This window comes from Scyliorhinus canicula, chromosome 1, assembly GCF_902713615.1.
Source record: "Scyliorhinus canicula chromosome 1, sScyCan1.1, whole genome shotgun sequence".
Taxonomy (NCBI): Eukaryota; Metazoa; Chordata; class Chondrichthyes; order Carcharhiniformes; family Scyliorhinidae; genus Scyliorhinus; species Scyliorhinus canicula.
The window spans coordinates 305,016,731-305,039,168 of NC_052146.1; the positions used below are offsets into that span (position 1 = coordinate 305,016,731).

A 22,438-nucleotide genomic window follows, 5' to 3' on the forward strand; every position below is an offset into this window, starting at 1 on the left:
ATGCCCTGCTCAAGAAGATGTTTAGTTCCTTTTTGAAACAGCCCAATTGTCAGCTGCCCCTTCCTGCACTGTCTTTATGTTACCCAGTGATGGTCCCTATCTTAGTTAGCCCACCAAAGAAACAGAAACCTATTTTTGCTTATTTTCCATGTCACATTCTTCATTTCCAAAACCTCACCCCCAGTGCTTCAAATATATTCATAGGAATTAGGAGCAGAAGTCGGCAATTCAGCCCATTAAACCTGCTCCGCCACTCAATCAGATCACGGCTGATCTCTTCCTGGTCTCAACTGCCACCCCCCCTGCCTGTTCCCCATATCTGTTTGACCCGTTTTTTTAAAATCAGAAATATATATATCTCCCTCTTGAAACCATTTAATGACTTAGATTCCACCATACTATGGGACAGTAAATTCCACAAATTTACCACCCTCTGCGAGAAGTAGTGCCCCCTCATCTCAGTTTTAAATTTACCATCTCCCAACCTATATCTGTTCTAGATTGTTCTAGATTGCCCCACAAGGGGGAACATTTGATCTACATTTACTTTATCAATCTCTTTTAGTATTTTATATACCTCGATCAGATCCTCTCTCATCCTCTATACTCCAGGGAGTATAAACTCAAACTGTTTAATCTCTCCTCTTACATCAACCCCTTCATCCCTGGAATCAATCTGGTGAACCTCCTCTGAACAGCTTCCATTGCCACCACATCCTTCCTCCAATAAAGAGACCAAAACTGGACACAACACTCCAGATGTGGTCTCACCAACACCCCATACAATTGCAACAAAACTTCTCTACTTTTATACTCCAGTCCTTTTGCAATAAACGCTAACATTCCATTTGTCTTTCTTATGACATTTTTTACCTGCATACAGACTTTCTGCGGTTCATGAGCAAAGACACCCAGATCCCTCTGCCCAGGCAAATTTTGAATCTGCTTTCCATTTAGATAACAATTTGCCTGACTATTTGTTCAGCCAAAATGGATAACCTAACATGTATCCACATTAAACTCCATCTGTAAAATTTGGCACAATTTCCTAGCCTATCTATATCAGTCTATAAAATCTATATCTCTGCTTCACTGCCTGTGTTCCCCCCTATTTTGTATAAAATTTTGCTACGTAACACTCTGTCTCTGCTTGCAGATCATTTACATAGATTGTAAACAGTTGGTGTCTGAGGACTGAACCCTGTGCTATCCCACTAGTTACAGTTCACCAGCCAGAGAAGGACCCATTTAACCCGACCCTCTGCTTTCTGTCAGTTCATCTCTCCATGCCTCATGTACCACTAAACTGAATATATATGAGGTGTTTGTATAATCTCAGTGGGCCCTGTATTTAGGAGCCTATTTAAAATGTCATCTAGATGGCAACCAATCCATATTTTAAGTAGAGAGTGCCTGACTAAAGTCCCAAAATGCAAGTTCCCCTGTGACTCCCAGGCGAGAGGTCTCACTATGTTATCTTTGACTACTAAACATCAATAAGCTGCCTTTGAATCTGATTGAAGTTGGTGCAATGTTTCAAATTTATTTTCTTTATGCATATTAAGTTTGAAAGCCATTTCCGTCAATGCCAGCCCTAAGTTTGAGCCAATAAAAGAGAGGCAAACGTTACCTTATGGAAGGTAAGCTAATTTTTTATAATAACACTCCAGAACTTCTTTCCAAACGGATTTGGATCCTGACTTTGGATTTGTTTGACAAAGACAGTCATAATGTGTTAAGGTTTCCCTCTTTTATTTTTGTGCTGACGTAAACCTGTTTTGTCTCAGTTACAGGACAGAAACTATAGTTTATTTATTCCTGTTCAAACAGCCTATCTTGTTACAGCAAAAAGTTAAAAAGTTCCACACTACTTCATCAAACAAATTGTGTTTGAAGAGACGATTGTCATACCGAACCTTTATAACAAACTGGTAATGCCTCAGTTGGAGTAATATGTCCCCTACTGGGCACCACACTTTAGGAAGGAAGTCAAGGTCTTGGAGTTGGTGCAGAGGAGATTTACCAAAATGGTACCAGGGATGAGGGACTTGAGTTATATTTAGAGATTAACTGGTTTGTTCCCTGGTATTTTGGAGATTAGGAGGTGATCTAACTGTGATCACTCAAGATCCCATTTGTTCTCCCTTGAGCGGAGAAGATTTAATAGAGATTTTAAATTCTGAACAGTTTTGGGAGAGTAAAAAGGGCAAAATCTTTTTGACTGGTAGAACTGTTAGCAACCAGGGAATAGAGATTTGCACCAGGATTACCCCCCCCCCCCCCCCAACCTCCCACAGGTTTTCTGGTGGCAGAGGTGGCCTACCATTGGCCTCAGGTGGGATTTTTTGATACTGTTGAAATCTATGGAGTTTTGCGTGTTTCGTCCATCCCGCCGCTGGGAAACCCGCTGCAGGGGTCCGCCTTCAGCGATCCAGAAGATTCCACCAGCAGGAAAGGCTGGAAAACCTCACCCTTAAAATAATTGGCATCAAAGCCCGCAGAGCTGAGATAATGCTGCCTGGAAGCGGGTGGAAACTGATTCAGGGGTACTTTTTGAATGGAGACTGGGTAAATACTGGAAAAAGGAAAAATTACAACAATTTAGGGAAGACAAAATAAAAGAGGTTGAGGGGCTGGTTTAGCACAGTGGACTAAACAGCTGGCTTGGAATGCAGACAAGGCCAGCAGCGCGGGTTCAATTCCCATACCGGCCTCCCCAAACAGGCGCCGGAATGTGGCGACGAGGGGCTTTTCACAGTAACTTCATTGAAGCCTACTTGTGACAATAAGTGATTATTATTATCATAATTGGTCTTTCAGAATAATTCCAAGAACATTAACCGTGTCCTGAGTTGAGCGAGCCATCAATTATTTTTCTGTTGAGATTGCTGTGGGATCATGAAGAAATGTGTGAATGGTGTGTCAGGATGAGCTGTGGCAATTAGAACAATCCAATACTTTAATTCCTGGTTTTATGTAGCTGGTCTCAGCCGGTGAAGTGCTGGAATGTAGAAAGTGCTATAACTAAGCTGGGGACTATTTGAAGAGCTATCATCTATCCAGCCAGGAATGTTCACATGTAGATGTAAGGCAAGAACTCATCAGTGATGCCCATTGCATTGTTTTTGACTCTCGAACACTGATTTGAACCTGACCTCCCTGCTTGAACATAGTGAGAGGTAGAGAAGGAGTGGGACACCCAATTTACATAGCGGACAATCTTGAATTTCCCTGAAAGGATCAGAAGAATACACCAATTGAACAGCCTCCCAAGAGTCAACGGAAGAAATGGAGAAACAAAATGACAAGCAGTTGAAGCTATTAAATATTGCTACTTGTGGAGTTATTTACATCAATTGTGTTGACCTTTGTGTTCACTCACATGTGGGTTCAAAGTATCCACAGGAGTGAACAAGCCACCTCCAAAATCTTTGTTGCCTTTGATGAGACTAAAGGATGAACCAATTGAAAATCCTTATCTGTACATCTGTCCAGTAGAGAGATGAAAATGGCAACTGTGGATAAGTGGGACTGTGTGGAGTTGGGAGAAGAGAATATGAGACCAGGACAGTGGGTTAAACAAAGGCTGATGCAGAGGAGACAAAACCTAGCAAAACCGAGACAGGGTCCCAACTTACAACTGATACATGAACCCTCGGGGATGTGTTAATTTGCCCCCTTTACATCCTGCAACTCCCCATCCAGTCATAAGAAGTGATGTTGAGAGAAGCCATCTGCTTGGAAGATTAGTCTACACTTCACAAAACTTGGGTATTTATGGTGAAATATTTTGTCTGCTGCACTCATTAAAGCTCCCGAGGCACTTTCCAGAGTTTTGACGGAGTCTGCTGCAAAGCCCACTTGGTTTCCACACTTAAGCCGCATGCTTTCAACTGACAAATCCTGGCTGTGACAGTACACAGTAACTGCAAACCACATGCCATTCTGACAAGACCAGAAGATATTTATTGTTTTAACTTCAGAAGATTTATATACTCCATAGAAAAGTGAAAAACGCACAAGGATAACAGTTTTGTCTGCCCAGTTTGCATGAAGATTTAAATTTGAGCTCATCTTATTTTTGATCAGCTTTCTCTTTTGACCCCCCAGCTTCCATCTGACTGAAAAGCCAAGATTGCCATGCAGCATTGGAGAGGAACATCCATCCATATCATCAACAAACCCAGGAGACCGCACAAAATCTCACTCCCCCTCTCTGCCTCCAGTGTCAGAACTTTAATTGCCAAAACCTGATTGCGTTATTTGAAAGGAAAAACAAGTCATTTGTTGCACTAAAATGTTGTCGGCTCTGACTCATTTGGAAGCACACTTGCTTCAGAGTCAGGCAGTGCATTCTCTATGCAATAAACAAATTCCTCTCTTCCCCCCTCTCCTTACATTAAATCTGTACATCTGGTGAAGGACCCTCCTTCTACTGGAAACAGTTTCTCCTATCTAGGTTATTTAGGGGCTTTTCACTGTAACTTCATTGAAGCCTACTTATGACAATACGTGATTATTATTTAAACTTTACCTGTTAAACCTCCAGCTAACTTTAAGGAGCCTGAATCTTGAGTGATCAGTGGTAGATTGATCAAGGGAATACAAGCCAAATGTATTTAACCTTTCCTTATAATTTAACCCTCAAAGCCAGGTTCCTTGGTGTTGAATTAGGTTGGTCCATTGTCAAATCGCAGCAAAGGGGTGGGGGAGGGGGGAGAATTGGCAGGGAGTCATAGAGAGACAGACAGAACGTGAAAGAGAGCAGGAAGGAAAAAGAGAGAAAGAAACAGAAAGGATGATCTCATTGTCCAGAAAATGAAATGAAGCAATGTTTTTTATTTCATCATTCCTGGGATATGGGTGTCACTGGGAAGGCCTATAGCAGTTTATTGTCCACTCCAAATTGTTTTTGAATAAATGGTGGTGAGCCACCTCCTTGAACCTTTGCAGTCCGTGAGGTATAGATACACCGACAGTGCTGTTGGAGAGAGTTCCATATTTTTGACCTAGTGAAAGAACAGTGATATATTTCCAAGTCAGGATGGTATCTGAATTGGAGGGGAATTTTCAAGTGGTGGTGTTCCCATGCATCTGCTACACCTGTCTTTCTAGATGGTAGTGGCTCTGGGTGCTGTTAGGTGTCCCTGAAGGAGCATTTCTGAGTTGCTGATAACTCAGATGATGACCTGTGACTGCATGGCAAATCTCCGGTTTTCCTTCCTAATCTTAAAAATGACTGATTAAACCATTTATAAATCTCAGCCCTGTATCAACCAACTTAATTGTTCAGTGCTATTAAACCAGTTATAGTATAATATTTTTAATTTGTTCAATTTTTGAAGGAAAAAGTCCTTCAGCCCATCAAATCCACTCTACCCAGATCTCAAGACTATTATTCCCACATGGATATCCTTGCTATGCACTTTTCATTCCCAGCTTTGAAGGAATATCATATTCCTTCATCGACTTCTTGCGAAAAAGCCCCAACGATATTGTGAAGTGACTACAAACCTTAATATTGCTTATCTGCAGATATTAAGCAAGCTAAATTTAAAGCTACCAACTGACTTTGAACCAGCAATCTAAAGATTTTTCAACATTTTCCCTAGCCTATGGAGCAATAAGCTTTTCTAATCTCTCACCCTGCTTGGGGTTTGTAACATTTTAAATCTGTAATTTACATTTGTTCCCACTTCCGCTGTTTCTTCCACTGGCAATTATTTCAACTGTACAAGTGTACCCTGGAATGCCTCCACCACCAGACACCCCCAGCCCCATTGTAGCACTGCCATTAAAACAGAACTGCCTTTAAAATTGGAACCATCGTATCAATGCACCACAATATTGCGACAGCATGGCGTGAGTCATAGAATCATAGACTTTACAGTGCCATTCAGCCCAAAGAGTCTGCACGGGACCATGGAAAGAGCACCCTACCTAAGCCCACACCTCCACCCACCCCACACCTCCACCCTATGGGAAAACATGTTGAGAGTCTCAATATTCTATAACAATTATTTTTTAATCACGACTTTTTAAATTTACTTTTGGTACATAGATGTTAAGGCTAGCATTTATCATCAATATCTGGTAATCCTAAATTAAATGGCTTTTTAACCACTCCAGTGAAGAGTCAGCTGCATCAGTGTGGGAATGGAGTCACATATAATATAGATCCGGGAACGATGCTGGTGAACCAGTTGGATCATTTTTACGGATGCCAGATTTCTTTATTTTAAACAAAGAAACTGAATTCAAACTCGCAAAGTGCCCATGGTGGGATTTGAAGACACAATCCTTGGATTATTCGTCCAGGTTTGGCAAACCTAATTCAGGAACATAATCATGGCACGACTGCATCATTCAAGGTCAAAAACATTCAGCCACCACTATTATGAGTTTACAAGATAGTCTGCAAAGAAACTGCATCAATTGTCACATTCAATTCATCCAAGGTTTATCGAGTGCTTCCAACAAGGCTGTTAAAATGGGGAGTGATATCATGACCATTAGTCAAGAGGGAAAAATGTAAAACCCAATCCATCTTCCATGCTGGCCCTTGTTATTTAGTGATCTTTCCATAATTTGCAGAGTCTTGCCGAGACCCCACGAGACTATACACTGGAGTCGATTGAAGCTCCTAATAGTTCTGGTTTCGCCAGCTGCAATGAGAAGGATGACTCTCAATCCCAATCTCCTCATTCGACAGTAATTTGCCAAAAAAAATCCTTGCAGAATCAACTCTTCTTGATTCAATTTAAATCTTGAAGCAAAGCAGACAGTGCTTTGGTTCAGGGTCAAATCTTGAAACACAGATTCCCCTTCCCCCTCCTTCACCTCACGTCCCCTACTTCTTCCTTCTTTCTGTGGGATGATCTCTCTCAATCTAACTTTTCTGAACAACTTGGTCTGTATAACCAAGTTCTTTTATAAATATTCTAATTTTTCTCCCGATCTCACATTGGTGCTGACAATTACTGTGGTTTTCCTTAACATTACCCTCCAGGACTTCAGGCGAATTATTGTTCAACCAAGTTGTCAAGTCAAATCGCAGATACTAGGTTTTAGCAAGATATTTATTTTCTGTTCTTTATTCTTTCTGGGGCTCTGTGTTTATAGATGTTTATTGCCCATTTGTAGTTGTTGCTTTGATGCAACTGAGGTGGACTTACTAAGTCATTTCAGAGTGGCTAAGAGCTGTAGTTGGTCTGTAGTCACATCTGGAGCAGACCAGGTAAGACATCTTCTTATAAAGGACATTAGTGAACCAGATGGGCTTTGAAGCAGCCATTCAACAGCTTCATGGTCACCTTTACTGGTCATGATGTGGAGATACCGGCTTTGGAATGGGGTGGGCACAGTAAGAAATCTTACAACACCAGGTTAGTGTCCAACAGGTTTATTTGGAATCACGAGCTTTCGGAACTTGGCTCCTTTACTGATGCCAGCTCTTTACTTCCAGGTTTTTTTTAAACTGAAGTCAAGAACTAAACTGCTACAGTGGGGCATGACTTCATAAGTAACAGAAATGGTAACTGGACAGCAATCAGGAGCAGGGAGTTCCAACTACAAACTGAGGCAGCTTGGTTTTAAAGATTATACCAAGCTTTCACCATCTTAACTGAGTCAGTCAACACTTTAACATCCCATTTTTAATATCACAAACATCATTCTGTGAATTTTGAGCCAATTGATACACAATAATAATTCAATTTGCCTGTTTTTAAAGATGGAAGGGTGATCTAATTGGAGAGTTTAAAATTATAAATAGATACAATGAGTTAAAGAAAACTTAATTCCTCTGGTGGAGGAATCTAGAAGAAGGAGCCATAATCGTTAGATTGGAGAGAGACCATTTGAGTTTGAAATCAGAAGAACTTTTGCACACAATGTTTAATCAAAATCTGGGACATTCTCTAGCTGTGGATACTCAAGGTTCAAGGCTGAGATTAGTCATTTTGTGTTGCGTTAGTGTATTGAGGAACTATAAATCAAATCGGTAAGTGCAGTTGAGGTACAGGTGAGCAGGTTCCAGGGTCGAAGGTTTCAGTCCACTGGACTTGCGTGATATGTTATCACACAGTCCCAAGTTCAATCTTCCTCACTTGCCATCCACTGGAATTCTATGCTCGCCGACCTACATTAACTTTCTGTCCAGAAATGCCTCAATTTTAGAATTCTCATTAATTGGGCAGCACTTAGCTGATCTGGCAAGGTTAAATGGTCTCCCTCTGTTACTCGTGGATCTGTACAGGCCGTTAAAATGAACGTGTTGCCGCGATTTCTATTTATTTTCCAATGCCTGTCGATTTTCCTGCCAAAGGCATTTTTTAGAGATTGAATGGATGATTACCTCATTCATATAGGGAGGGAAGGTCCCTCAGCTTAGGAAAGCTCTCCTCTATAAACATATCCCCCCATCCTCTCAATCCCTGCTCTCTGCCATCTCCGAAACCCTCCCTGGGGCAAACCGGTGATTATTTCAGATTCGAGACCACACCGAAGCTCCCTCCACTCCCACATGTCTCCTCCATTGCCCCCAGACTTTCAGGGCCACCACCACCATGGGGCTGGTGGAGTACCGTGCCAGCAGGAACGACAGAGCAGCCATTGTCAATGCCCCCAAGCTGGTGCCCTTGCATGAAGCTGCCTCCATACGCTCCCATGCCAACCCTCCCCCCACAACCCACTTCCTGATCATAGCTATATTCGCCGCCCAATAGTAATTCCTGAAGTTCGGCAGTGCCAGCCCGCCCTCTCCCTGGCTCCGCTCAAGCATCCCCTTTTTTACTCGTGGGGTCTTGCCCGCCCATACACAGCCAGTAATTACTTTGTTGACCCGTTTAAAAAAGGACCGCGGAATAAAGATGGGGAGACACTGAAACACAAACAGAAATCTCGGGAGGACTGTCATCTTTATCGTCTGGACCCTACCAGCTAGTGCCAACGGGAGCACGTCCCACCTCCTAAAATTGTCCTTCATTTGGTCCACTACTCGAGCCAGATTTAGTTTGTGCAGCCATTCCCATTCAAGCGCGACTTGGATGCCTAGGTATCGAAAGCTTCCCCCGACTACTCCAAACATCAGTTCCCCCAGTCACCTCTCCTGACCCCTTCCTGGACCACAAACATCTCACTTTTTCCCATATTTAGTTTATACCCCGAAAACCTGCCAAATTCCTCCAGAATCCTCATGATTTCCTCCACCCCCTCTGCTGGGTCTGATACATACAGGAGCAGGTCGTCTGCGTAAAGCGAGACTCTGTGTTCCACTCCCCCCCGGACCAGCCCCTTGCAGCTCTTCGTGCGATTGCCAGCGGCTCTATGGCAGTGGGGAGAGGGGACATCCCTGTTTCATCCCCCAATGCAGTCTAAAATAGTCCAATGTTGTCCTATTCGTCCGTAAGCTCGCCACAGGCTCCTGATACAGCAGCCTGACTCAGTCAATAAAGCCCCGCCCAAATCTGAACCATCCAGTACTTCCCACAGATATTCTCATTCTACTTGATCAAAAGCCTTCTCTGTGTCCATTGCGACCACTACCTCCACCTCCCTACCTTCCGAGGGCATCATGATCACATTTAACAACCTTCTTACATTGGCCACCAACTGCCTTCCCTTAACAAACCCCGTCTGATCTTCCCCAGTAACTTCCGGCACACAATCCTCAATCCTAGAGGACATAATTTTGGCCAGCAGTTTGGCATCCACATTCAATAGGGATATCAGCCTGCAGGACCCACACAACTCCGGGTCCTTGCCCCGCTTCAGGATCAGTGAAATCGTGGCCTGTAACATCGTCGGGGGAAGCATCCCACGCTCCCTTGTCTCATTGAATGTCTTCAACAACAGCGGCCCCAATATCCCAGGGAACTTTTTATAGAACTCCACTGGGTACCCGTCCAGCCCCGGGGCTTTACCCGCCCGCATGGCCTTCAGACCCTCCGCTACCTCTTCCAACCCGATCGGGGCTCCTTCACTCTCGGCTGCCCAAATCGCCATGGATACCCCCCCCCCCCCCCCCATCTGCTCCATGAACCCTTTTAGCTCCTTTGCCATTGCTGGCACCCTGCCTGTCCTTGAGCTCGACTGGTCTAAACCAGGGTCAAGAACTGTGTTGAAGTCCCCTCCCATGACCAACTTATGCAAATCTAGGTCCAGTATCTTCCCCAGCATCCTCTTTATAAATTCCACATCATCTCAATTTGGCGCATACGCATTCACTAGTACCACCTGCACCCCCTCCAATTTCCCACTGACCATAATGTACCGGCCTCACACATCCAAAACTATCCTTCCTGCCTCAAACACCACTCGCTTATTAATCAGGATCGCGACCCCACTAGTCTTCGAGTCCAACCCCGAGTGAAAAACCTGTCTGACCCATCCCTTCCTTAATCTAATCTGATCAGCTACTCTGAGGTGCGTCCCTTGTAGCATTACCACATCTGCCTTCAGTCCTCTCAAATGCGCGAACACGTGTGCCCTCTTAACCGGCCCATTTAGCCCTCATACTTTCCAGATGATCAGCCTGGTTGTGGGGCTCATCGCCCCCCCACCCACCTTCGCCGATCAGCCATCACCTTTCTTGGGCCAGTCTCCAGCCCACGCCCCACGCCTCCACCAGCCATCCCCAGGCAGCCTCCGCCCCCGACCTCCTCTCTGTCCCTCAGCAAAAGTCCCTCCCTCGTCAGCAAAACATTCCCCCCCCCACCCCCCCAGTAACAGCACAATGTAAATCGACCCCTTTGATAAGTCTAACATCTGCTCACCCCCCTCTGCGCTTCCGTGAGCCAGCCTGCCCAGCTAGCTTGGTGGCCCCCGCCTCTTACTTTCTCCTTCTTAATCAATCCCTTCATCCTTCTTGGCTGATTTCTAAACTGCTCCCAATCCTCAGACCTATTAATTTTCTTGGCCAATCTGTATGCTTCTTCCTTGTATCAGATATTATTTCTAATTTCCTTTGTAAGCCACGGATTGGCTGTCTCACCCATTTTGCTTTTGTGCCAGACCAGGAATGAACAGTTGCTGTAGTTCCTCCATGCATTCCTTGAATGTTTGCCATTGCCTATCTACTGTCATCCCTTGAAGTAGCTCTCCCCAATCTATCAAGGCCAACTCATGCCTCATATTTTCATAGTTCCCCTTATTATAGGGGCTGGTTTAGCACAGGACTAAATTGCTGGCATTTAAAGCAGACCAAGGCAGGCCAGCAGCACGGTTCAATTCCCGTACCAGCCTCCCCAAACAGGTGCCAAAATGTGGCGACGCGGTGCTCTTCACCGTAACGTCATTTGAAGCCTACTTGTGACAATAAGCGATTTTCATTAACTTTCCGCATCCGAATCTCCGAATCAACTACTTCACTCTACACCTTCATGAAAAATTCTGTCATGTTATGGTCGCTCATCCCCAAGGGGTCTCGCACAGCCACATTGGCAATGATTCCCTTCTCATTACACAGTACCCGGTCGAAGATGACAAGTTCTCCAGTTGGTTCCTTCACATCTTGGTCAAGAAAACCATCCTGTATACACTCCAGTAATTCCTCCTCCACGGCATTGTGGCTAATTTGATTTGCCCAATCTCTGTGAAGATTAACATCACCCATGAACACCGATATTCCCTTATTACATGCATCTCTAATTTCATGTTTAATGCCATTCCCAACAACACCACTGCAGTCGCACAGTGGTTAGCACTGCTGCCTCACAATGCGAGGGACCCGGATTCAATTCTGGTCTTGGGTGAATGTGCGGAGTTTGCACTTAATAATGAAAATGAAATGAAAATCGCTTATTGTCACGAGTAGGCTTCAATGAAGTTACTGTGAAAAGCCCCTAGTCACCACATTCCGGCACCTATTCGGGGAGGCTGGTACGGGAATTGAACCGTGCTGCTGGCCTGCCTTGGTCTGCTTTAAAAGCCAGCAATTTAGCCCAGTGAACTAAACCAGCCCCTTATTGTCACAAGTACGCTTACATTAGCACTGCAATGAAGTTACTGTGAAAAGTCCCTAGTCGCCACATTCCAGCGCCTGTTCGGGTACACTGAGGGAGAATTCAGAATGTCCAAATCACCCAACAGCATGTCTTTCGGGACTTGTGGGAGGAAACCGGAGCACCCGGAGGAAACCCACGCAGACACAGTGAGAATGTGCAGACTGCACAGACAGTGCTCGAACCTGGAACCTTGGGGCTGTGAAGCAACAGTGCTAACCACTATTCTACAGTGCCGCAATTTCTCCCCGTGTCAGCATGGATCTCCTCCGGGTGCTCTGGTTTCCAAGGATGTGCAGATCAAGTGGATTGACCATTAATATACAACAGTTAATTGGGGTGACAGGGATGGGGTGGAGGAGTGGGCCCAGGTGGGCTGCTCTTTCAGAAGATTGGTGCCAGACTCGATGGGCCAAGTGGCCTCCTTCTGCACTGCAGGGATTCTATGAATAATTAGGTGTGAATAGCTTATGAGGAGAAACAGCTCTAGATGATTGGGAACATCCATGAACTTTACATATAGAACATTGAACAGCACAGCACAATACAGGCCCTTTGGCCCATGATGTTGTGCCGACGATTTATATTAATCTAAGATCAACCTAACCTACACCCCTTAAATTTACTGCTGTCCATGTGCCATCCAAGAGTCGCTTAAAAGTCCTTAATGACTGTGACTTCACCACCTCCGCTGGAAGTCCGTTCCATGCACCCACCACTCCCTGTTTAAAGATCCTACCTCTGACATCTCCCCTATACCTTCCACCAATCACCTTAAAATTATGATGTCTCATGGCAGCCATTTATGTCCTGGGGAAAAGTCTCTGGCTATCCACTCTATCCATACCTCTCATCACCTTGTTCACCTCTATCAAGTCGCCTCTGTTCCTTCTTCGCTCCAGTGGGTAAATAGCTCCAGGCCAGGTAGCATCCTGGTAAATCTCCTCTGCACCCTCTCCATAGGATCTACATCCTTCCTGTAATGAGGTGACCAGAACTGGACACAATATTCCAATGTGGTCTAACCAGTGTTTTATAAAGCTGCAGCATAACCTCGCAGCTCTTAAACTCAATCCCTCTGTTAATGAAATCCAACACACAATACGCCTTCTAAACAACTCTATCAAACTGGGTGGCAATTTTGAAGGATTTATATATGTGGACCCCAAGAGCCCTCTGTTCCTTCACACTTCCAAGAATCCTGCCTTTAACCCTGTATTCAGCATTCAAATTTCACCTTCCAAAATGAATCACTTCACATTTATCCAGGTTGAACTCCATCTGCCACTTCTCAGGCCAGCTCTGCATCCTGTCAATGTCCTGCTGTAACCTGCAACAACCCTCAACACTATCTGCAACTCAACCAACCTTCGTGACATCGGCAAACTTACGACACCACCCTTCCATTTCCTCATCCAAGTCATTTATAAAAACCACAAAGAGCAAGAGGTCCCAGAACAGATCCCTGCAGGACACCATTGGTCACCGACCTCCAGGCGGAATACTTTCCATCCACGACCACTCGCTGTCTCCTTTCGGCCAGCCAAGTCTGTATCCAGGCAGAAAAATTTCCCTGAATCCCATACCCCTAACGTTCTGAATGAGCCTACCTTATCAAATGCCTTACTGAAATTCATATACACCACATCCACTGCCCGACCTTCATCAATGTGTCTCATCACACCCTGAAAGAATTCAATGAGGCTTGTGAGGCATGACCTGCCCCTCACAAAGCCATGCTGTCTATCCTTAATCAAACTATGATTTTCTAAATAATCATCAATCCTATCTCTCAGAATCCTTTCCAATATTTTGCTCATCTCAGAGGTAAGACTGACTGGTCTGTAATTCCCATGGATTTCCCTATTCCCTTTCTTGAACAAGGGAAGAACATTCGCCTCCCTCCAATCATCCGGTACTACTCCATTGGAGAGTGAGGACGCAAAGATCATCACTAATAGCACAGCAATCTCCTGCCTTGCTTCCCGTAGTAACCTTGGGTATATACCGTCTGGCCCAGGGGACTTATCTATCCTGATGCTTTTCAAAATTTCCAGCACATCCTCCTTCTTTATATAAACCTGTTCAAGTCTATTAACCTGGCTCACACTGTTTCTATGAGCAACAAGGTCCCTCTCTCTTGTGAATACTGAAGCAAAATATTCATTTCGGGCCTCCCCTGCCTTTTTAGACTCGAGGCACAAGTTTCCTCCACTATGCCCTCCATTATAGGAAGGATGTGGAAGCATTGGAAAGGGTGCAAAGGAGATTTACCAGGGTGCTGCCTGGTTTGCAGGATATGTCTTATGAGGAAAGGTTAAGGGAGCTAGGGCTTTTCTCTTTGGAGCGGAGGAGGATGAGAGGTAACTTAATAGAGGTTTATAAGATGATGAGGGGGATAGATAGAGTGGACGTTCAGAGACTATTTCCTCGGCTAGATGTAGCTGTTACAAGGGGGCATAACTATAAGGTTCAGGGTGGGAGATATCGGAGGGATATCCGAGGTAGGTTCTTTACTCAGGGAGTGGTTAGGGTGTGGAATGGACTGCCTGCTGTGATAGTGGAGTCGGACACTTTTGGAATTTCAAGCGGTTATTGGATAGGCAAATGGAACATACCAGAATAATAGGGAGTGGGATAGCGTGATCTTGGTTTCGGACAATGCTCGGCACAACATCGAGGGCCGAAGGGCCTGTTCTGTGCTGTACTGTTCTATGTTCTATGTTCCATGCCTGATCGGCCCTACTCTCACTCTGATCATCCTCTTATTTCTCACTGGCAATTTAAATGGTCACCGCATTCATTGAGTGGTACCCGCCATAGCGGCACTATAAAATACTGGCTACGAAGGAGAAAGGAATTGGAGGAAATGTTAACAGGGTTAAAGCGGGCTGGACGGCAGCTCATGTGGAACACAAAGACCAGCACAGACCAGGAGAGCTGACTGGGTAGTTTTTGTTCTGTATATTCTGTTTAACTCTACAGAATATATGGCATGTGCAGTTACATGGCACCATCTGCTTATGATTCCTTCTCCAACTGCTAATGTATGTCAAAGCTCTCAGATTGCAATATATATTGAATTGTATTGCATTTCCAGCATAGCACTTATTTCTTTCTCAAAAGATGCATTTGAATTACGGCAGTGACCATGTTTTGTTTTTGTTCTAATTTAACCTCCAACCCACGCACATGCACGCACGCACACACACACATATGCACACCCACATGCATACCCACACACACACCCAGAAACTCACATACGCAAGCTCATACACAAATGCACATGCTTACATGTGCACACACATGCACAAGCTCACACATGCATACACATAGGTAAATACACATGAGGAGGTACACACACAAAAACAAACTATACAATCATGCACACACAGAAAAACAGAAACATAAAAACACACACATTTCACATTATAATGGGGATTACCCAGGGCTCTCGGCGGATATTGCGCGCAGGTTTTTCTGCAAGATTTAGCATACAAGTTTAACTTTTAGTGCATTGTAATTTAGGAAAGTACTCAGCTGAGGTTTTCTTGAAGATTATCACTTTCGTTTGCATGCTCTTTGGTGTCAATCTGGCTCAGTTTTTGCATTCTTGCATAATTTAGTGAGATGTTGCTGTGTGCTTGGAAAATACAGGTAGCAGTAAAGGATCTTTACCAGGTGCTAAGACACCTGTCTGAAGGAGGGCAGGGCAGATTCCTTATCCCTTCCTCATACCTCCATCACCACATTCATTCCTTCCAGCATGCCGCACAGTGGCAGCAGTGGTTACCATCTGAAAGATGCGCTGCAGGAACTCATCAAGGCTCCTTTGGCAACACTTTATAAACCCATGCAGAAGGACAAGGGCAGCAGATACAAGGGTACACCAACACCTGCAAGTTCCTCTCCAAGTCACTCACTGTCCTGACTTGGAAACACACCACTGCTCCTTCACTGTCACTGGCTCAAAATCTTGGAACTCCCTCCCGAACATCACTATGTGTGTGTCTACACCACATGGTCTGCAGTGGTTCAAGAAGGAACCTCTTCACCACCTTTGCAAGCAATATTAAGGATGGACAATAAAGATTGGCCTAGACAGCCATGCCCACATTCCATGAACAAATTTTTAAAATTTTGACAGTCCTAAGGATCTGAAAGAAACCAAAATGAAGCTTTCTGGGACTACTATGCATCACAAAGTGCTTTCGAGGTATTTTTTGAAGTGTGGTCACCTCTATAGGAAGCAGCAGCCAATTTACACACAGCAAACCCCATGACCAGATAATCTGTTTTTGTGATGCTGATTGAAGGATAACTATTGCCCAGGATACAGGGGAGTGCTCCCTGCTCTTTCTCAAAATAGTGTGATAGCATCTTTTATATCCATCTGAGAGAGCAGACAAGGCCTCGATTTAATGTCTCATCCAAAAGATGGCATCTCCGACTGCACAGCACTCCCTCAGTACAGCAATGGACTGTTGGCCTAAATTTTGTGCTCAACAATTGGGTGGGACTTGAATCCAGAATCCTGTGACTCAGGAACAAGAGTGCCACTAAACTGTAAATGGGACAGTAGAAATTTCAAGTCTTTCTTCCATGCCCTTTTATCTCTTTCTGCTCTCTTACTTGCAAAACACTGGTGAAAGAAACGGTTTACAATCACTTACATGTTGTTTAGGAATGTGTTTATCTGAGGGTAACAGAGCAGATTAAGGTTGCCATCTTGGGTTGGGTTTGGGCTGAACAATTAACACCTTTTCCCCTAGTAATGTCCAAAAAGTTATCTATTTTATTTTTTGAATCCAAAATCTATTTCTCCGAGGCCTTGATATTGTCCTCTGTTGTTTTTTTCTGTTGTCTCTAGGTGTTCCTCCATTCCCTGCATTCTTCAGTATCTGGCATTTGGAAGCAGGCTTCAAAGTATTTTAATGCCTCCACTCTTCAATAGTCACTTATTTTGTCCGCCCTCCAAGCCACTGGGCTATACTCCAGTCTATGTTCTCTGACCCACTGTTCAGTTCCATTTTCAGTCTCTCACTCTGCCTGGCATCCCTGCTCCTTCTGTCTCCATAACTTCTAACTATGGCCTGCTCCTTAAGTTGTAATTTTTTGCTCAGAAATACCAGGATTCAGTAATAATAACACTATATAATTTTCCACTCAGTCCCCTGCTGTTGCCTGCACACATGTTAAACACTGCTAGATAATAGCTGATACCTGGGGATGATTATAGCACAGCCACTGTAACACAAAGTCTCAGTTGATTTTGCGAACAATAAACTTTACATTTGAATGGTTTGCAACTTCCAGGGATGTGGTAACCATCTTGAAATAAATCCAATGACTCTTTACTTGTTTTCACATATTGCTGTGAAGTTTATTAAGGATGGTCTAATTCAGTTCTACTTTCTTTTCTTGGGCTGATGGCAAGTTTCCTCGTATTCTCTGACAGCCAGTCTGCTCCTTGGCTTCTTACTCCTTCTTCCCTTCACTACAAACATGAGGCTATGGAAACTTCATGCGAAGGATGGAAACCTGTCAAATTGGCCAACTATATGACATCATTCAATACTTCTGCCTCGCTTACTTCTGGAGGAGTTGAGCGTCGGGCTAAAACTTTCAGAATTTTACCTCAAAGAGCTAAATAAGTTGGATATAGTTCTTGATAGAATTGACAGTATGTGGTCCTGATGTGTTGTTTTTGCTTTATTGTGTGCTTTTGTAAGGGATTAATAAGTGTTGTGTAATCACTGTCAGTCTTTTCAGTGATCACCTAGAGCTAATTTAATTGTGCCCGGAGATACCTCAAGACTTGGTTCACAGGATAAGGATACAGATTGTGTATCTCTTATCCAAAACCTTTGGGTCGATTGCATTCCACTTTTCAGATATTTTTGGTTTTCAGATCTATCCTATATACAGCAAGCCCAGGCCTACATTACATTACAATACCCTGAGCTTAGACTAGCTAAAGTCAACAAATACTAGGTTGTTTCTCCAATTGCCCATTCGCACACACCCTAATTCTTACCTGTTAACACTATAGGCCTGTAATATATCATATTGCTTTATTTACATACACATTAGCTGCAAATCATTCAATTTTTGGATGTGTTCCACTTTCAGATGTATGGATCAAAGTATTCGCCCTGAATTACCAAAAGCGAATGATTGGTTTATTACTTTCTTTTTCAAATGATTTGGTACCAACAGCAGAACGAGACAGATTGACTGTGATATTCAGATTGTGACCAACTCAAGACTGTGACATTTATTTTATATTATGTGTGCTCTGCTTGGCTCATTCTCTGCTGATGTTTCACCATGAATTGGTAGTTTTTTGTCTTGGGTGATTTGCCATTGCCTCCCACTCTTGGGGCTGGACAAGGAGGCAAATCCCAAATCTATCTCAGCCAGAATGGGAATTGTAAATGTACTGCTGGGATTATTCTGAACCACAAGCTAGTCACCCAGCCAACAGAGTAAACCTTTGTGGGCTTATGCTACTGTATAATATGTTGTGATCCTAACAATATAATTAAACACTTTCCACTTATTTAGTACTTTAATTTTTTTTGTAAACTGTACCTTCTTTAGTGGTGCCTTGTCCAATGAGAGGTTCACCTGTAGCTGTTTGGTACTCAGCTACAATCTTCACCGAATACTTGGTGTCTGGAAGCAGATTGTTTAGGATTGTCTCTGTCTCCAACCCTCCAACAGTCACTTCTTTCCTGTCCCCTCCAACGACTGGGCGGTACTCCAGTCTGTACCGAAGAACATTGCCTGGAGCAGCTGTCCACCTGAGTTTGAAACTGTCTGTGGTTTCGTCAAATACCTCCAAATTACTAGCCAGCCCAATCTCTATGGGAGAATATGGAAAAACAGCATTGTTAAAACCAAGGAAAACACAACACAGCAGCAGCATTTGCTGGTTGAATACCTGGGAAAATAGAATGTGGGGCAAGATCAGAATCACTCACTCACATTTCATACAATGTGGGCTGTTGCTGCTGCTCATGGAACATGATGGACCAAATAATTCAGAATATTACTGGCCACCTGATTGAACAGCAGTGATAGTTCAGAGGTTTTGAATCAGCTGTCATTTAGCTTTAATTCCACATGCGTGTATCACAGTTAAAATCCTTAAATATAAAACTTTGCCCAATATGTCCTGCACATTCAAGCTAAAATTTAGTTACTCCTAAAAGCATTCAATCAGATCCAGGAGCGATAAGGTATTGCTTCATAGACCTTGCCAATTACTCTTTAAGATTTTACAAAAATATTGACAGTCTGTTCAATGACCAATGATTTAGTCCTTCAAGAATAGATTTAAGAATGAAATCATGCATATAGTCATGTCACTGAGGTTTAATTTTATGAAATTAGATTATTGAGTTTCGCATGTGTCCATAGCGTAGGTTAAATATTTTATTATCGGTTATTACAGAATATTCCCTGCTCTGCAACATTTTACACAGAATTTACTGCACAGAAAACATGGCATTTGGCCCAACTGGTCCATTTTAGTGTTTATGCACCACACCAGACTCTTCCCATTTCTCTTCATCCCATCAGCACAACCTTCTATCTCTTTCGCTGTTGTAAGCTGATCCAGACTTCCCTTAAATGTATCGAGGCTATTTACCTCACCTAATCCTTGTGGAAGAGAGTTCTACTTTGTCACAGCTCTCAGAATAAAGAGCACCCCCCCCCCCCCCCCAGAATTATTAGTGACTATTTTTTATTTATGGTGGGTTGTTTTTGGACTCCCCACAGGTGGAAACATCTTCTTTATCATTAGATGATTAAATTGCTTCAAATGTACATACAATTTTAGAGGATTTGTTTGGGGTAAAGCAAGCTAAATATACGTATACTGCAGCAGAGTTGATGAGCTGGAGTCTGAGCTTCGGACACTGCAGCACATCCAGGAGGAGGAGAGTTACTTGGACACTTGGTGTTACTTGGTCACACCCCGCACATTAAGTATCTCAAATTCAGCCAGTGGTCAGGGACAGCTGGGTGTGGCTGCAAGTGAGACAGGTAGTGGGATCCTGAATTCAGAAATGAAGGAGGCTCAGCTCTTGACCTTGTTCAACAGATATGAGGTACTTGCTCTTTACGTGGATGAGAAACCGACTGTAGGGAGGGTGAGCAAACTGACCACTGCACCATGGACAGGAGGCCATTTAAGTTGGGAGAGCAAAAAGAAAACTGATAGTGGTCGGGGATTCTATAATTAGAGGAACTGATAGCATCCTTGGTGAACTGGACTGAGAGTCCCGCGTGGTATGTTGCCTCCCCGGTGCCAAGGTGAGGGACATCTCAAAGCTGTTTGAAAGGATATTAGAGAGGGAGGGGGAGGATCCAGTTGTTGTGGTCCACATTGGAACAAACGACACAGACAAGATTAGGAAAGAGGACCTGTTTGTGGAATATTAGGAACTAGGAACAAAATTAAAGAACAAGTCCTCAAGGGTTATAATCTCTGGATTATTACCCAAGTCAGGTGCAAATTGGTATAGGGATGAGAAAATTAGGGAAGTAAACTCGTGGCTAAAGGAGTGGTGCAGGAAAGAGGGGATCCATTTCATGGGGCACTAGCATCAGTATTGGGACAGGAGGGATCTGTACTGTTAGGATGTTCTCCAGCTGAACTGATCTGGGACCAGTGTTCTAGCAGCAAAGATTCATAGGGGTGTCACAAGGACTTTAAACTAGCAAATGGTGGAGGGGGCAGCCTCTGAGGAAGTCAATACAGTTCCAAAAACAAGTAGCAGGGCAGATAGTAAGAAATAGTCAGGAACCAACTTCAGGAACTGCAGCAAATGGCAAAACTACAGAAGTATACTGGTTAAACCAAAAGTGACAAATAATAAACAAGCATAGACATAGAATTTACAGTGCAGAAGGAGGCCATTTGGAAAGACCAACCCACCTAAGTTCACACCTCCACCCCATTCCCACAACCCAGTAACCCCACCTAACCATTTTGAACACTGTGGGCAATTTAGCATGGCCAATCCACTAAACCTGCACATCTTTGGACTGTGGGAATAAACCGGAGCACCCGGAGGAAACCCACGCAAATACGGGGAGAACGTGCAGACTCCGCACAGTCAGTAACCCAAGCTGGGAATCGAACCTGGGAACCTGGAGCCGTGCAGCAACTGTGCTAACCACTGTGCTACCATGCTGCCCACAAGCAAATAAAACATCAATGCTGAGGGACAGCTCAGGGGTTACAGTCCAAATAAGAGTTATATATACAAATGCACAGTGTGTGAGGAAGAAACTAAATGAGCTGCAGGCATAAATTCAAATTGAAAATTATGATGTGGTATCTAATACGGAGACATGTCTGCAGCATGGTCGAGACTGGGAACTAAATACACCTGGTTGGGCAGCACGGTAGCATGGTGGTTAGCATAAATGCTTCACAGCTCCAGGGTCCCAGGTTCGGTTCCTGGCTGGGTCACTGTCTGTGCGGAGTCTGCACGTCCTCCCCGTGTGTGCGTGGGTTTCCTCCGGGTGCTCCGGGTCCTCCCACAGTCCAAAGATGTGCGGGTTAGGTGGATTGGCCATGCTAAATTGCCCGTAGTGTCCTAAAAAGTAAGGTTGGGGGGGGGGGTTGTTGGGTTACGGGTATAGGGTAGATATGTGGGTTTGAGTAGGGTGATCATTGCTCGGCACAACATCGAGGGCCGAAGGGCCTGTTCTGTGCTGTACTGTTCTATGTTCTACTGTTCTATGTTCTATGGTTATAAAGTTTACAGGAGGGACAGGGAAGATGGCAGAGGACCTTACTGATTAGAAATGTGAACGCGATTCAACTAAATGCAGCGCCGAAAAACACATGGCTATTAAACGCCATTTGCATTAATTAAGGGGCCTCAGCAAGGAACCTGTCACCCTGGCAGTGTTCCTGCCAGCTGGATTGCCACCTGGGCACCTTGGCAGTGCCAGCCAGGCACTCTGGTGACACCAGCAGTGCCCGGGTACCACCCTGCCAAAAGGGCATGCACCTGGCCTCCGATCCCCTGGAAACCCATGAGTTCCGTTCCGTCTGGTCCCCATTTGTGGAGACAGTACTGAACGGCATTGATCCAAGGTCTCTGAGGTGAAGGAGATAGATCCCAATACTTCTGGTACATTGCGAATCTGCACTAGCTGTCTCGCTCTAATATGCAGATTTGCTAAAAAGTGATCCCACCCACAATGGACGGAATTTACACCGCAACGTGTTGTGATATTGCGCTGGATCTAGCGGGCTAGGTAGATCTCAGGAGCAGGGTGTCCCGGCTTTTATCGGCCATGCTGCACCACGACGAGCTGCTTTCTGGGTGCAGCGTGGCCGTTGGATCGCGCCACTATCACCTCAATGGTGAGGGAGGGTATACTGAGGTGAAAGCATCAATGGAGAC

At 44.3% G+C, this 22,438-nt stretch overlaps 1 protein-coding gene and 1 long non-coding RNA gene across 5 annotated transcripts in view; one reads left to right on the forward strand and one right to left on the reverse strand.

Moving 5' to 3' along the window:
* LOC119976369 (collagen alpha-1(XII) chain-like) overlaps positions 1–22,438 on the reverse strand; it is a 370,037-nt gene that overhangs the window by 293,385 nt on the left and 54,214 nt on the right. For 3 of the 4 annotated variants that reach the window (XM_038816870.1, XM_038816860.1, XM_038816879.1), the window contains exon 12: positions 18,597–18,869. The exons of the other annotated variant lie outside the window; for it this stretch is intronic. In XM_038816870.1, coding sequence (XP_038672798.1) covers positions 18,597–18,869 — 273 coding nt within the window. The remainder of the gene's footprint in view (positions 1–18,596; positions 18,870–22,438) is intronic. 4 annotated transcript variants of the gene reach the window in all.
* Positions 1–22,438, forward strand: part of LOC119976386 — a 71,014-nt gene that overhangs the window by 23,657 nt on the left and 24,919 nt on the right. The gene's annotated exons all lie outside the window — the stretch shown is intronic.